This window comes from Vipera ursinii (assembly GCF_947247035.1).
Source record: "Vipera ursinii genome assembly, chromosome: 3".
Lineage (NCBI taxonomy): Eukaryota > Metazoa > Chordata > Lepidosauria > Squamata > Viperidae > Vipera > Vipera ursinii.
In genome coordinates this window covers 46,024,347-46,037,850 of record NC_139516.1, presented here as the reverse complement: position 1 = coordinate 46,037,850, position 13,504 = coordinate 46,024,347, and the positions used below count along the sequence as shown (strand labels likewise).

Here is a 13,504-nt window from a genome sequence, read left to right as displayed (position 1 = left end):
CGGACAAACAGAACAGGGAAAACATGCCTTATATAGGTAGCTGTCAAACGGGACAGCAAATCAGCTGTGGGAATTCTTCCCGCCAAGGAACCGGGGCCAATGGGTCAGCTGGTAGTTTAGAGTCTCCCCCAGTGATAGCGCAAGCGTGTTAGCTGGGGGGGGGAATCCCGTCAGCTGGTTTTGGCGGCCGGCCGGCGCTTTGACAGCTAGCCGCCGTTAAAGCGCATGCGCCAGTTTTGACAGCTCACGGCTGCCGCTGTGGGCTAGCCACGGTTTGACAGCTCGTGTCTTAATGCGCATGCGCGGCGTTTGACAGCTGTCAAACGGCCGCGTGTACTTGTAGGCCGCGGGAGCGACTGCGCATGTGCGTTACTTTTGACAGCTGTCAGTGTGGCCGCGTAAAGCGGCCTATGACAGCTGTCATTATAGTTTTAAAATATGTTGCACCCCTTTCCCCCCCCCTTGAACTGAACAAGTAACTCGAATTAAATTCTAACTGGTGTTGGAACTTGTCGGCGAACTTCCAGCCCATTCAAAATCCGTCAAGTATGCTGGCGGCCTCTTCTGTCGAGTGGATCTGCGCGGTGAAGGTCTTTCTACTGTTGCGGGGGCCTCCTCGGGGGTGATGGGTGGGAGATCGGCAGGAGTAGGGATATCTTCTGGGTAAATGGTGCTGGGGGGTTCTGGATTTTCCGCCGCTGCTTCTGGCGTAGTGGTGTTGGGGGGGTGACCTGGGTCGAAGCTGATCTGCATGTCTTCGTAATGTGAGTCCCCCGCCAACATTAATGGTGTAAGACAAGGGGCCGGTTTGATCGATAACTACCCCCTGGGTCCATTTATCCCTTCCCCCATAATTTCGGGCCCAGACATTTTGTCCCTGCGTGAATGTTTTGTGTGGCAGGTTGTTTGTTTTTTCTGCCGCTGGCCTGTCTGGGTGCAGTCTGTCAAGGCGAGTTACCAGCCGGCGACCCCATCTTAGTTCTGCTGGAGATTTCCCGGTGGTGGACACGGGGGTGGTGTGGTGTGCGAGGAGGAAGTGGGCGAGACGACGGTGCCAGTTTCCGATGACCAATCTGCGCAGAGAGTCTTTGGTGGTCTTCACCATGACCTCTGCGAGGCCATTACTGGACGGGTGGAACGGGGCCGATGTTGCGTGCCTAATACAGTTCCTCCTCGTGAAGATCTGGAAGTCACGGGAGGTAAATTGAGGTCCATTGTCAGTAATTATTACGTCTGGAAGACCATGGGTTGCAAAGACTCCCCTTAATGCTTGAATGGTGGCACTTGAGGTGGTGCTTGAAACCGGGAGAACCTCCAGCCATTTAGAGTAGCTATCTACAATAATCAAAAAGGTTTGACCCTGGAATGGTCCGGCAAAATCGAGGTGGATGCGGGACCAGGGGTTGGATGTGATTTCCCACTTGTGAACTGGGGCGTGGGGTGGGGCGGGTCTGGTTTGCTGGCAGAGATAGCAGCCGGCTACATGCTGCTCAATGTCCTTGTCTAAGGATGGCCACCAAACATAACTGCGTGCCAGAGCCTTCATTTTAGAGATGCCTGGGTGGCCCTCATGGAGTGTTTGGAGAACCTTGGTTCTGTGGCATGGTGGGACTATCACTCTGCATCCCCAGAGGATGCAGCCTAAGTGGGTAGAAAGCTCGTGGCGTTTAGCAAAATATGGTTGGACGGGGGGGCAGGGGCAGGATGATTGCCATCCTGATGTGACCCATGAAAGTACCCTGCTGAGGGTGGGGTCCCTGCTTGTGGCGTGTGCGATGTCATTTGCTGTTACTGGGCATTCTGAGAGTTCTTGTATGGCCAGGACATGGCCGGCTGGGGCTGGGGCTGGGTCTATTTGAGGCAGTGGGAGCCTGCTGAGGCCGTCAGCGTGGGACATTTCCTTTCCTGGCTTGTAGACTAATTGGTAGGAGTAAGCGGATAGAAATGTGGTCCAGCGAAGCATTCGCGGGGACAAAATTTGCGGGGTTTGGCGGTCCCATGTGAATATGCCCAGGAGAGGTTTGTGATCTGTATAGATTGTAAAAGGTCTGCCATAGAGGTAATCGTGGAATTTTTTAATTCCAGCTACTATGGCCAGGGCTTCCTTATCTATTTGCGCATAGTTGCGCTCGGGTTTTGAAAGGGTCCTGGAGTAATATGCAATTGGGGCTTGCGTGCCATCGTTGAGGGAGTGGCTGAGGACTGCCCAATGCCATAAGGTGAAGCATCGCAGGCGATGCATAAGGGTTTAGTTTCGTTGTAATGCGATATGGTTGTATCGCTAGAGAGTAATTGTTTCAGCTGTTTAAAGCTGTCATTTTGAACTGAGGTCCACTGCCAGGGGGCTCCTTTATCTAAAAGCCTATGGAGTGGCTCCGCTATGGTGGCTTTTCCAGGCAAAAAGGAGTGGTAAAAGTTCATGACCCCTAGGAATGCCTGGAGCTCCGTTTTATTTTTTGGGGGGGTGCGGCTTGGATTGCTTGAATTTTGGCATTGGTGGGGTGAATGCCTTTGCTGTCTATTCTGTACCCCAGAAAATCTGTGGAGGGAACTCCTATTGAGCATTTTTCCCGTTTTAGTTTTAACCCAGCTGCCCTGAACCTTGTAAGGACTTCGTGCAGCCTGGTTGCTAGTGAGTGGGTGGAGTCGCCCGCGATGAGAACGTCATCAAAGTACGGGCAGACTCCGGGGATGCCTTTGAGGGTTCGTTCCATGACTTCCTGGAATATTCCAGGTGCCACGGAGATGCCAAATTGGAGGCGGTTCACTTTGAACGCCCCCCTGTGCGTCACTATGGTTTGGGCATCTGCTGTTTCCCTGGTTACTGGGAGTTGCAGGAAAGCATGTGCTAGGTCCAATTTGGCAAAAATAGAGCCGGAGCCTATTTCCGAGAGAACATCCCTTACTGATGGGACTGGGTATGCATGGGGATTGAGTGCGCGGTTCAGGGTCGCTTTATAGTCCGCGCATATTCTCACCTCCCCATTGGGTTTGACAGGCGTCACGATGGGGGTTTCCCAAGTTCCGCTGTCAGTGGGTTCTAGGACTCCTAATTTGAGTAAGCGGTCTAGCTCTCTGTCTATTTTTTGTTTTAGGGCGAAAGGGACTTTTCTAGCTTTTATTCTGATTGGTCCTATCTCCGGTTTGAACTTGAGGTCGATGGGGGCTCCGTTGTATTTGCCCAGCGAGCCATCAAACACATCTGCAAAATTTTTGCAGATATTTTCTAGGGAATTGGTGTGGATACGGTTTGTCCCTTCGAGGCGAATGCCTAATGCCTCGAACCAGTCTAATCCGATGAGGCTGGTTCTGGGTTGTTTTGTTATTTGGGCTGTTAAGTGTCCTGAAAATTTTTTAAAATTGACCTTCAAGGTGGCTTGTCCCTTTAAGTCTATTTGCGCCCCTTGAAAATCTGCCAGTATGACCCTGGAGGGTTGGATGGGGATGCGGTGATTGGTTTTGCTAGCTATTCTCTGGAGGGTGTCCCCTGACAGGATGGAAACGGAGGATCCTGAGTCGACCTCCATTTCACAGGGGATTCCCTGGATTTTAACCCAAGCTCTTACTTTGGCTCTGGGGATGTTGTTAGCGGGTGCTTTTGTTAGGGAAAATACGGACCCTACAACCCCCAAGGGAGGGCGGGGAGGGGCAGTCCTACCTGCGGGGATCTCGTCAAGGTCGTGGAGGGTCTCCCGGTTTAGGCTGCGACAAGCTGATCGGATGTGGCCGGTCTTGCCACAGCCGTGGCACTTCGCGTTCCTAAACCTGCAGGTAGCTCTGGCATGGCTTCCGCCACAGCTTGCACACTTCGCCCTGGTGTTGGTCGGCATTTTCTTCGTGTTGGGGGCTGTCTGTCGGTCTTGGTTGCGGTTCCTTTCCCGGCCGGCGACCATCCGATTGAAGCGGGAGAGGATTGCATCGACCCCAGAGTCGGGCTCCGGGGGTCCTTGGTCAAGCTCCCTGGCTTGATGGACGGAGGTGCCCGAGTTTTCGCCGAACGTCTCGGTTTCGTCGCGATGGCTGTCCTCGTACGCCATTATCTCCAGAGTGAGCTCTGCGAGGTCCATTGTGGGCCTTGCCACAAGCTTCCTCTGCAGACGCACGTTTTGGAGACCGGCGATGACTTGATCGCGAATTCGGTCCTCCAGGTCGGGGAAATGGCACTTGCGGGCGGCGTGCCTGACGGCCACGATGAAAGCGGTGGAGGTTTCACCTGGCTGCTGCTTCCGTCGAGCGAAGTAGAGTCGCCAATACAGCTCTGACCGCCTTGGCATGAAGTGTTTGCTGAGGCGGTCTGTGAGCTCGGCATACGGTATGGTGGCGACCGGGTCCGGGCTGCAAAGGCCAACAGTGATGTCATATACTGCTGGCCCGCTAAGGCATAGGAGCGCGGCGGCCTTGTGGCGGTCCTCCGTGATTTTGTTCACGAGGAGGTACCCCTCGATCTGGCCCCAATGCGACTCCCATCCTTCGGGGTGCCAGACGTCGAACTCCCTCACGTGTCCTAGGTTTGCCATACTGGGTCCGCGGTACTTAGGGCACCAGGATGGTTGGCTTGTCCGGTCGGTGACTTAGCTAGTGACTTCAGCGATTGACCGGACAGCAACGGCATTGGCAACCGGAAGCCAATGCAGCTCGCGGAGTAGAGGTGTTACATGGGAGTATCGGGAGGCCCCCATTACAACTCACGCGGCCGCATTCTGCACCAGTTGAAGCCTCCGAGTGGTCTTCAAGGGCAGCCCCATGTAGAGAGCGTTACAGTAGTCCAAACAGGAGGTCACGAGCGCATGAGTAACTGTGCGTAGGACGTCTCGGTCCAGATAGGGACGCAACTGGCACACCAGGCGAACCTGTGCAAAAGCCCCCCTGGTCACAGCTCCTATGTGATCTTCAAAATTGAGTCATGAATCCAGGAGGACGCCCAAGTTGCGAGCCCTATCAACGGGGGTAACACTTCACCCCCATCGTTAGAGGTGGAATAGTCTGATTAGCCCGAGATGCCGATATGCACAGCCACTCAGTCTTGGCGGGATTGAGACGAGTAAACCCTGAATTGCAAATATTCTCCTTTATTATATAAATACATTATATCTTATTGCTTATTTCAGATTGACATTACCATAAGTAAAACCATTAAAAGTACCACAGATTTTTTTTTAACCTTTAAGGAAAATATGAATGTTTAAAAATGAATATTACATCAAGCATTATGTATTACTTTCAGGTGTTGTATTAATATCTTAAAGCAGGGGTCTCCAACCCCTGGGTCAAGGCCCACTCGTGGTTTGTGGCCTATTTGGAACCGGGTTGCGCGCAGCCCAACTTGCGTATGTTGAGCTGCGCACACATGCACACCAGCCCACCACTTGCATGGCCAGGTTCCCCTCCCCCCCACCAGATCACCAAATCGCAAAGGTTGGGGACTGCTGTCTTAAAGTATTGATTGATAATATATTAGGAATATTTTTATGGGAAGGATAGTTTAAGTTTCGTAAGTCTTTTTTTAACCTAGATAATTGTTATTGTATAATGATGGAGATTTCAAATTTTCTGCTTCAACTTTATCATTGGACATTTCTTCCAATTTCAGTTTGTTTCTGGAATACAAGTGACCCAATAAAAGAAAACTTTTGGCACAATTAGAAAGTCATGATAAAACAGAAGTTTGGCTCCACTTTTAGCAGTGGTTTTTTTTAATATATTTCTTGAAGACATATTCAGAAATTATACACAAGCATAATTTAATCCCTCACTCGCCTAATAAACTTACATAGAACATAATAAGCAATTCCAGTTTGAAAACTGCTGATAGTTTTTTTCTCAAACACTCTTCCCAATCCCCCTTTTTTTCGGTGTGGAGGGTTGAAAGTCAGGGTGAAGAAGGAGTATTCTTTGGATCATCTAATGGTTAACATGTCTTTAGGTTACTGCAAAACGAATCTGGATTGTCCAAAATTGCAAAATGACAATATAATAAATTTAAAATCTTTATTTTTTTTAAATTCACCACACATTGCTGGATCCAAGGAGGGCATCTTTAAAAGGAAGGTCTCATGACTTCTTCATGATTGCTAGCATCCTCCCCTCCAAAACAGAAAGGTCCAGTTGGTCCTATACGCCTCTCTGTTGATGGCTAGGGAGATCCAGGGTCAAGTCAATTTGCAGCCATGGAGTGCTGTCTCTGTCTGTCTTTCTCTCTCTCTCTCTCTCTCTCTGCCTGTCTGTCTCTCCCCCACACCTCTACCAAATGTGGCTGCTGTTGTGGGAATAAAAATAGAGGGTGATACAGGATGAAAAATAGAGGAAGATGCTGCAAGCTCCTAGTGAAAAAGATGGAATATAAAAGTAACTAAATTAATAACGGTGCTTGATGAAAGGACTTCGGGAGAAGCTGTGGCATCCTTAAGATGGCTTCACTTTTTGCAGCACTGACAACCATGACAGAACAATGAGCCAGCAAACAGATTGGCATCTCAGTTAAAGAGGAAAACCTGGAATCACTCATAAGTGCTTCACAAAGATGCTCCCCCCATGAGGAGACTAAGACTGCAGCTTTCTTTTTTTTTTAACAAATTTTATTGATTTTCTAATATTACATTCACATATTTGAAAAGAAACATGGTGGCTGGGTAGTAGTAATTCAATTACATACAGATATCATTAGTACAGATCTCAAAGTGCTACCATAAACATTTCCTCTCTTTTTCCCTTCATATATGCTGTCTATTTGTAGATTTAAAGACAAGTTTTATCCTATCAATCACATAGAAAATAACTTTCTTACATATATACATAGTTTTTAGTTTGTAGATCTTTGGTCATTCGGGTTTTTTCCCCACGTAGAATTGAAGGTATAAGAGCAACGTTTCGACGAAATCTCATCCGTCATCCTCAGGCTGGTGGCTTCAGCTTCGTTCTTCTGGGAGAAGTTTGCACATATTCTAATTGTTTTAACATTCAATCTTTTAGACAATTAATGACCTAATAGATTTTGCAATTTTAGTTTCCACTAACATTTAGATTTATTTATCATTCCCAAGATTTTTAGTATACTCCCAATTCATCTATCACCATTCCTCCCAAATCTAATATTCAAAATACACATTCCATTTACTTAAGACTGCAGCTTTCAATGGTTAAGTGCTCTAGAAGCTGAGGGAAAGTCAGTTTTGTTCAAGATGCAGTTTGGAGCCTTCAAGCAAACACTGAATTTGGCCACTTCCTCTCTTAATCACTTCAGGAAACTGCTTGTTAACTGCTTTTTGAAAATTAAAAATCTTTAGAACAGACAGATTTCATCACATTGGGTAAAAAGAAGATTTATATAAATTTAAGAACTTTAAAACATTTTTTTCACTCTGAAATAAAAAGCAAAATGATGAGTAAAATAATTTTGAAAACCTTTAAATGAACAAAGGGGCCAGATGGATTGGAAATAAGATTTAGAAACTAATTATAACAATCCTTCCTGTGGGTTGTTTAAAATCCTATTAAAAATATATGAAGATTTTAAACCTAAGTGTAAGCAATAATCCTGTGGGCAAATATTGTGGATTAGAGAAAAACATGATAGGAGGAGACTTTGAAGTCTGGAAATTAGAGGCAATCAGAAGCTGGTAAAGATTATAATTAAAGGAGAAGAGGCACATTAGTAAAGAATGGAAGAAAGTATTTTGACTTTGGGAGAATTCAAGAATATTTGGCACCAATGCACTCAAAAAAATTATCTAAAAATTATCTACTCTCAATGAGTTTAAAAGAGGAGTTAGGAGACAACTAACAACTTTGAACCAGGCTGCTTTGGATACAGATTTAAAAATGACAAATACAAGAATGATATGGAAAAAGGTATTACACAAGACCTACAAATGAAACTGGCTGATTTCTTAGTAATTAAAAGGGATACACCAATAATACATTAGAAGAGTGATTTTGGACACCTTGCCTTGGTCTTACAAAAGAGGTGTGCTATACTAATGAAGGAGTAGTACATGTAGTTCTTAACTTATGATTGCTTAATAATCGTTTGAAGTTATGATGGCACTTGAAAAAATTACTAGTCCTCACGTGACTATTGCAGCATCCTTGCAGTCAAATGATAAAAATTCAGGCGCTTGACAACCAAGATGTATTTATGATAGTTGCAACATCCTGTGGTCACATCATCACCATTTATGACTTTCCAAGCTGGTTTCCAACAAGCAAAGCCCATGGGGGAAGCTAGATTCATTTAACAACTGGCTGATTCACTTAATCACCATGGTAATTCGCTTAACAACCATGCAAAAAGGTTTGAAAATCAGTTTTTTAATCTTTGTAATTTTAAGCTTTAATTTAAAAATATTTTTAAAAATTGTTTGATGATGTAAATTATACCTTTAAGGTTCCTGGAGTGCAAGACATTTGCTGTGACTTCTGTTCCAGTGTGTATATGTGCCATATTTTAATGTGTAATGGCATTATAAAGGATATCTGTAGATGGAAACAATATGTTCATGTACTGTTCAAACTCTCTTTCTACAGGTGAAATTTTTTTTGATATTGACAGTGGCCGGAATGCCCCCCTCCACTCCCCACCCACTGAGCATTACACAATTGTCTTCAACACCTTCGTCATGATGCAACTGTTCAATGAAATCAATGCTCGCAAAATTCATGGGGAAAGGAATGTATTTGAGGCCATCTTCAGGAATCCAATCTTCTGTACAGTGGTGCTAGGAACCTTTGTTGCTCAGGTAAATGAAATGGGCTTGGGTGGGATTGCAGGAAAGTAGAGATTGTGAAATGGAAAATTTGTCTGTCATTCTCCGACCAAACATACTCCAAATTGTAATGTTTATTGAATATCATGGCCCTTTGCAAGGTGAATAATATAATTGTAGCACTTAGAGTAGTGCATTTTTAACCTTGGCAACTTTAAGCAAGGCTGGTTGGGGGATTCTGGGAGTTGAAGTCTGCACATTTTGAAGTTGCCACAGTTGAGAAACACTGACTTACAGTGCATGGTCTTAGGAAAAGCCACATTTTGGTGGCTTTCTGAAAAATAAACAGGATGTTTAACATGTTCCGAACAAGTGACAGCAGGACTGAGAAGATCCACCTCTCTGGGTGTATAAGAAAGGCTAATTCTTCATGAAAATAACCTTCTCCTCTACATCTTACTGGATGGACCAAAACTGTATGGTACTCCATTTAAGTGTAAGGAAAATATGCAACTGTCTTGATTGTGTTTGAAAGTTTCCTCTTGAAATGCTGGATCAAAGTAGTGGGCTGGTGTGAGGGGGGAAAAACGATTTAAAGCAGAAAAGGAAAACTTTTTTTAAAAAAAATCTTAAATTCAGGAGAATGGGAAAATTTGTTCTTATCTGGAACCCAATGTTGTTGGGTTTTTTTGTTCATGACTATGGTAAGAGATAATCACAGTAGCTTTGGATCAGAAATAGAATTTATTTGGTTCATCAGACCTGGGCTAATTCATTCTCTACTGAAAGTCATTACAATAAATTCCCTGAGTAGATCAGCTGCTTCCACTTTTCATGGTTTAGTCTGGATGTGAAGGACATCCTGTTGACCACACATTGATTAGTTATAGTGTTAATAACTTTGCTTCTTAGGATGCAGCCTAAGAGCTAAATGTTATTTCTAGCAAATATTCCTATAAGATGAACTTCCAATTTATAACTTTGGTATGTCTGAATTTTCTAACAGTTTTTGCTTCTTTATGTATTTGTTATTACTTAATCTATTAGGTATATTGCATTTTTTTCTTACATGAAAAGGATTTTATTTCTGAGCTCACTCAGTTAAGAAAACCTCCATCCCACTTGGTAGTAGTATTTATTAAAAGAGTCTGTCTGTCAACAAATAGAGTCCAAAAAATTATCTCATCCCTATGAATGTAAATTTATGTTCCCTTTCCTCTTATAACTTCATCTGAAGTTCTGGATTGTAGCCATGTTTTCAAATGTTTCAGTTAACAATATTGACTGAAGGCTTGCAATTTTTAGAGTCAGCAGGCAGGCTTATGCAGATGTTTTCTTTCATTTAAATTCTTTTCTATAAATAGGTTCTACCATTCACCCACTAGAATTGTCAGGCTCGATTTCATTATATGCATTTCAGCTTACTGCTTTGGATTGTGTTTTGCCTACACAAGTCTTATAGCCAGCCTGGTTTTGCTGGATATACTGCAATATTCCATTTCTAAAGTTAACTGGCTGGGAATATAGGGAGTTTACAGTCCCAACAGATCTGAAGGACAACGGATTGTGAAAGATTAGGCTAGTACTGTTTTAAATTGCGTAGAGCAGGGGTGTCAAACTCAATTTCATTGAGGGCCGCATCAGCATTGCGGTTGCCCTCAGGGGGCTGGGTGGGTGTGGCCTACTGGGTGGGCGTGGCTAGAGTGCGTATGGCCTACTGGGTGGGCATGGCCAGCTCTACATCATTGGCATCAAGGGTGCCTATGGGGGCCTGGGCAGGAGTGGGACAGATCTGAGGGTCTCTGGAAGGAGGAGGGTCTCTGGGCCAGGGCCAAGGCAGTGGGGGCCGTTCCCTCACTGTTTCCAGGATGGCTTCACGGGCCGCATGAAACCACTTCGCGGGCCGCATCCGGCCCTCAGGCCTTGTGTTTGACATGTCTGGCGTAGAGAATACACTGTACCAGAATATAACTGATTGGTCCGATTCCTCTTTACTGATATTTTCCCCATTGTTCTCTTTTTCTCCCAATATTTCAGATTATTATTGTGGAGTTTGGTGGTAAACCATTTAGTTGCTCTGGACTTACCTTGAGTCAGTGGTTTTGGTGTATTTTCATTGGTGTAGGAGAGTTGCTTTGGGGACAGGTAAGAAAGTGAATATTCCACATTTATATAACAACTAGTTTTGTTCCCGCATATTGTTCAGTTGGTGCCAATCTCATTTCTCTGCAAAAATCCCCAAAGGATTTTTATGTTTCTGTTTGCTCCTTTAACTGCTTAAGTAACAGTGTTATCAATTAAGTTGCCAACATAACTAAATTCAATGTGAGATTATAACAGAGTACCATTTTTTATGTTAAAGTACAATTTTTAATGCTTTGTGGCCTATTTTTAAAGTTGAGAAGTGTATCACAGAATTAGAAGATGTATAAAAATTGAAGCATAGCTGTTCCAAGCTATCTGTTACTTACAAGATAAAATTGGAGTTATTTTGTATAAATATGTGAAATGATTCATATCCTCAAATATTCCAATTGAGACACTATGAGGAGTTTTTGAACTGAGAATAAATTCACCAGTAATTCTGGAAAATCATATACTATTAGATTCTCAATATGAAAACATAGTTTGCTTTTATTTATCACCCGAATACTTCCTTCATTTCTCTTGAGAAAAATGTTTATTTTTCTTCTAAGCCTTTACATTTGTCTTTCTTTTGAAGCTAAAATCCTTTACAGAAACAAATACTCATGGAACAGCCTTTTAGCCAGTTTACTATTTCATGGGAGAACCTGAATCAGTCCAAAAGGCAGAGTAGAAATGATTTAGAAAATAAATAAAAATGTAATGATGCTAATCAAACTGAGGATGGCATGTTGCAAGTGCACAGAACTGTTGGGAATAATCACCTGACTAGATATTCAGCTTTACTGAGCAATAAATCAAACTAGCCACAGAATAATTCAGAAGAATTAATTCTGAGCATTCCATTTCTATAGTTGATCAGCACTGTTCCAACAAGTCAACTGAAGTTCCTGAAAGAAGCTGGTCATGGAGTTACCAAAGAAGATATTGCAGAAGAAGAGTTGCGTGAAGGCCTAGATGAAATTGACCATGCTGAAATGGAGCTTCGACGTGGACAGATCCTGTGGTTCCGTGGTCTGAACAGAATACAGACTCAGGTATGGCACCACTTTTTTTCTCCCTTGTGCAGTGCAGCTTGTAGTAGTGCTATTGCTTCTCTTAAGCAAGACCTGTCTAAGGACACACATTGGAAGAATATGACATCCCTGTTGCTGAAGCTATTGAAATCAATTAGCCATATGTTTAAACTCGCAGTTGTGCAGCTGGAGCTCACTGGATGCATTCAGCTGAGGAGTACTTCTATCCTTGCATTGGGGAAAGTTCTCCCTAAACTTGCCTCACAACAGATCTGTTCTAAGAGATAAGTAAATATAAGGAGAAGGGTATGCAGTCATGCTAGTTTTTAATGAGATGCTAATGCAAGGCTGAGAAGGCAATATGCCACTTAGATTTTTTTTGCTCAGCCATTATCCAGCCCTCAAATTTTAGAAAGGAAGGTTTTGTTCCCTTTTCTCCCTGCCAAAGGATGTTCCGCTACCTAGAAGAGATTACTGGTATAAAGAACAGTAAGAAGCAGGGGAAAGAGGGCAGTTTGAGGATTGAGAAGCACGGAGTTTTTTCAGCGAAATCCCAAAAGCTAAATTAATGTTAGCATTCTCTTCTCCTTGATAAATATTATAGTTTGTCATTATTATTATTATTAGGATTTGTTAAAGCTGCCCCACTCCAAAGGATTCTGAAAAGAATCTGCCATTCATTACTATAGCAGACTGTTTCTCAACCGTGGCAACTTTAAGATGCGTGGACTTCAACTCCCAGAATTCTCCAGGGAGTTGAAGTCCATGCATCTTAAAGTTGCCACAGTTGAGAAACACTGCTGTAGGAGTTTGTCTCCAAAGTAGAAAACTAGGTCCTAAAAGAAGGAACATTGTTTTGAATGTACTTATGCCTGGGAATTTTAATGTATGCCAGCTTGAAAATGGGTCTTTGTATAATAAATGATTAAAATGAAATGTATGATTATGGGTACAAATTAAAAGCAGAAGATGAAGATGAAGGCAATGAATCCACTGAAAATATCCTAGGGTGCATGTGTTCACTGAACTCTGGTACTGTCTTTTATTAGCAAGGCAAAGTCACATTTGCATGTCACACTCTGCCTGAGATATCCCACAGAGGTAATTGTGAGACCCGAAGTACACAAAATGCTTTCAAGATCAGAACTACAGAATGCTTGAACACATAGCTTGGTTTAGTACTTTAAGCCGATTTGCTCAAAATCTTTGGAAGGAGAACCATGCAGAAGTATATACCCTCCTCTTTCTAATCCAGACTCACCTGTGGATGGTAGGTACAAATAGATATAAATTGGAGTTTGTAAAACTGAGTTAATTTCTTATGATGGTGGTATTAAAATATAGGAAAAAACCCTATCAAGCTAATAAGGAGGAAGAAGGGGTGACCATGTCCACTTTGTGAAACAAGAAGTCCGTTGATGGGGCTTTCCATGCCCACTGACAAAAACACTGCCAGCTATGGCAAACACTTAAAAGTTTCACATCTTAGAGGGGTGGTTGTGGTGACTGTTATTAATAATATGGCATGCAAGCCAGCCTTGAATCTGAAAAACAAGGCTTATAGAATTGCAGTTTTCCCAAAACAGCTTACGGTATATTTATTTATTTCTCTCTCTCTCTCTCATCCTCCCCAAGAAATGT

At 43.5% G+C, this 13,504-nt stretch overlaps 1 protein-coding gene across 2 annotated transcripts in view; it reads left to right on the top strand.

Moving 5' to 3' along the window:
• The window catches only part of ATP2B4 (ATPase plasma membrane Ca2+ transporting 4), a 168,448-nt gene that overhangs the window by 135,893 nt on the left and 19,051 nt on the right, over positions 1-13,504 (top strand). For both annotated transcript variants that reach the window (XM_083360406.1, XM_083360407.1), the window contains exons 18-20: positions 8,524-8,735; positions 10,740-10,847; positions 11,702-11,884. In XM_083360406.1, the coding sequence (XP_083216532.1) occupies positions 8,524-8,735; positions 10,740-10,847; positions 11,702-11,884 (503 nt within the window). The remainder of the gene's footprint in view (positions 1-8,523; positions 8,736-10,739; positions 10,848-11,701; positions 11,885-13,504) is intronic.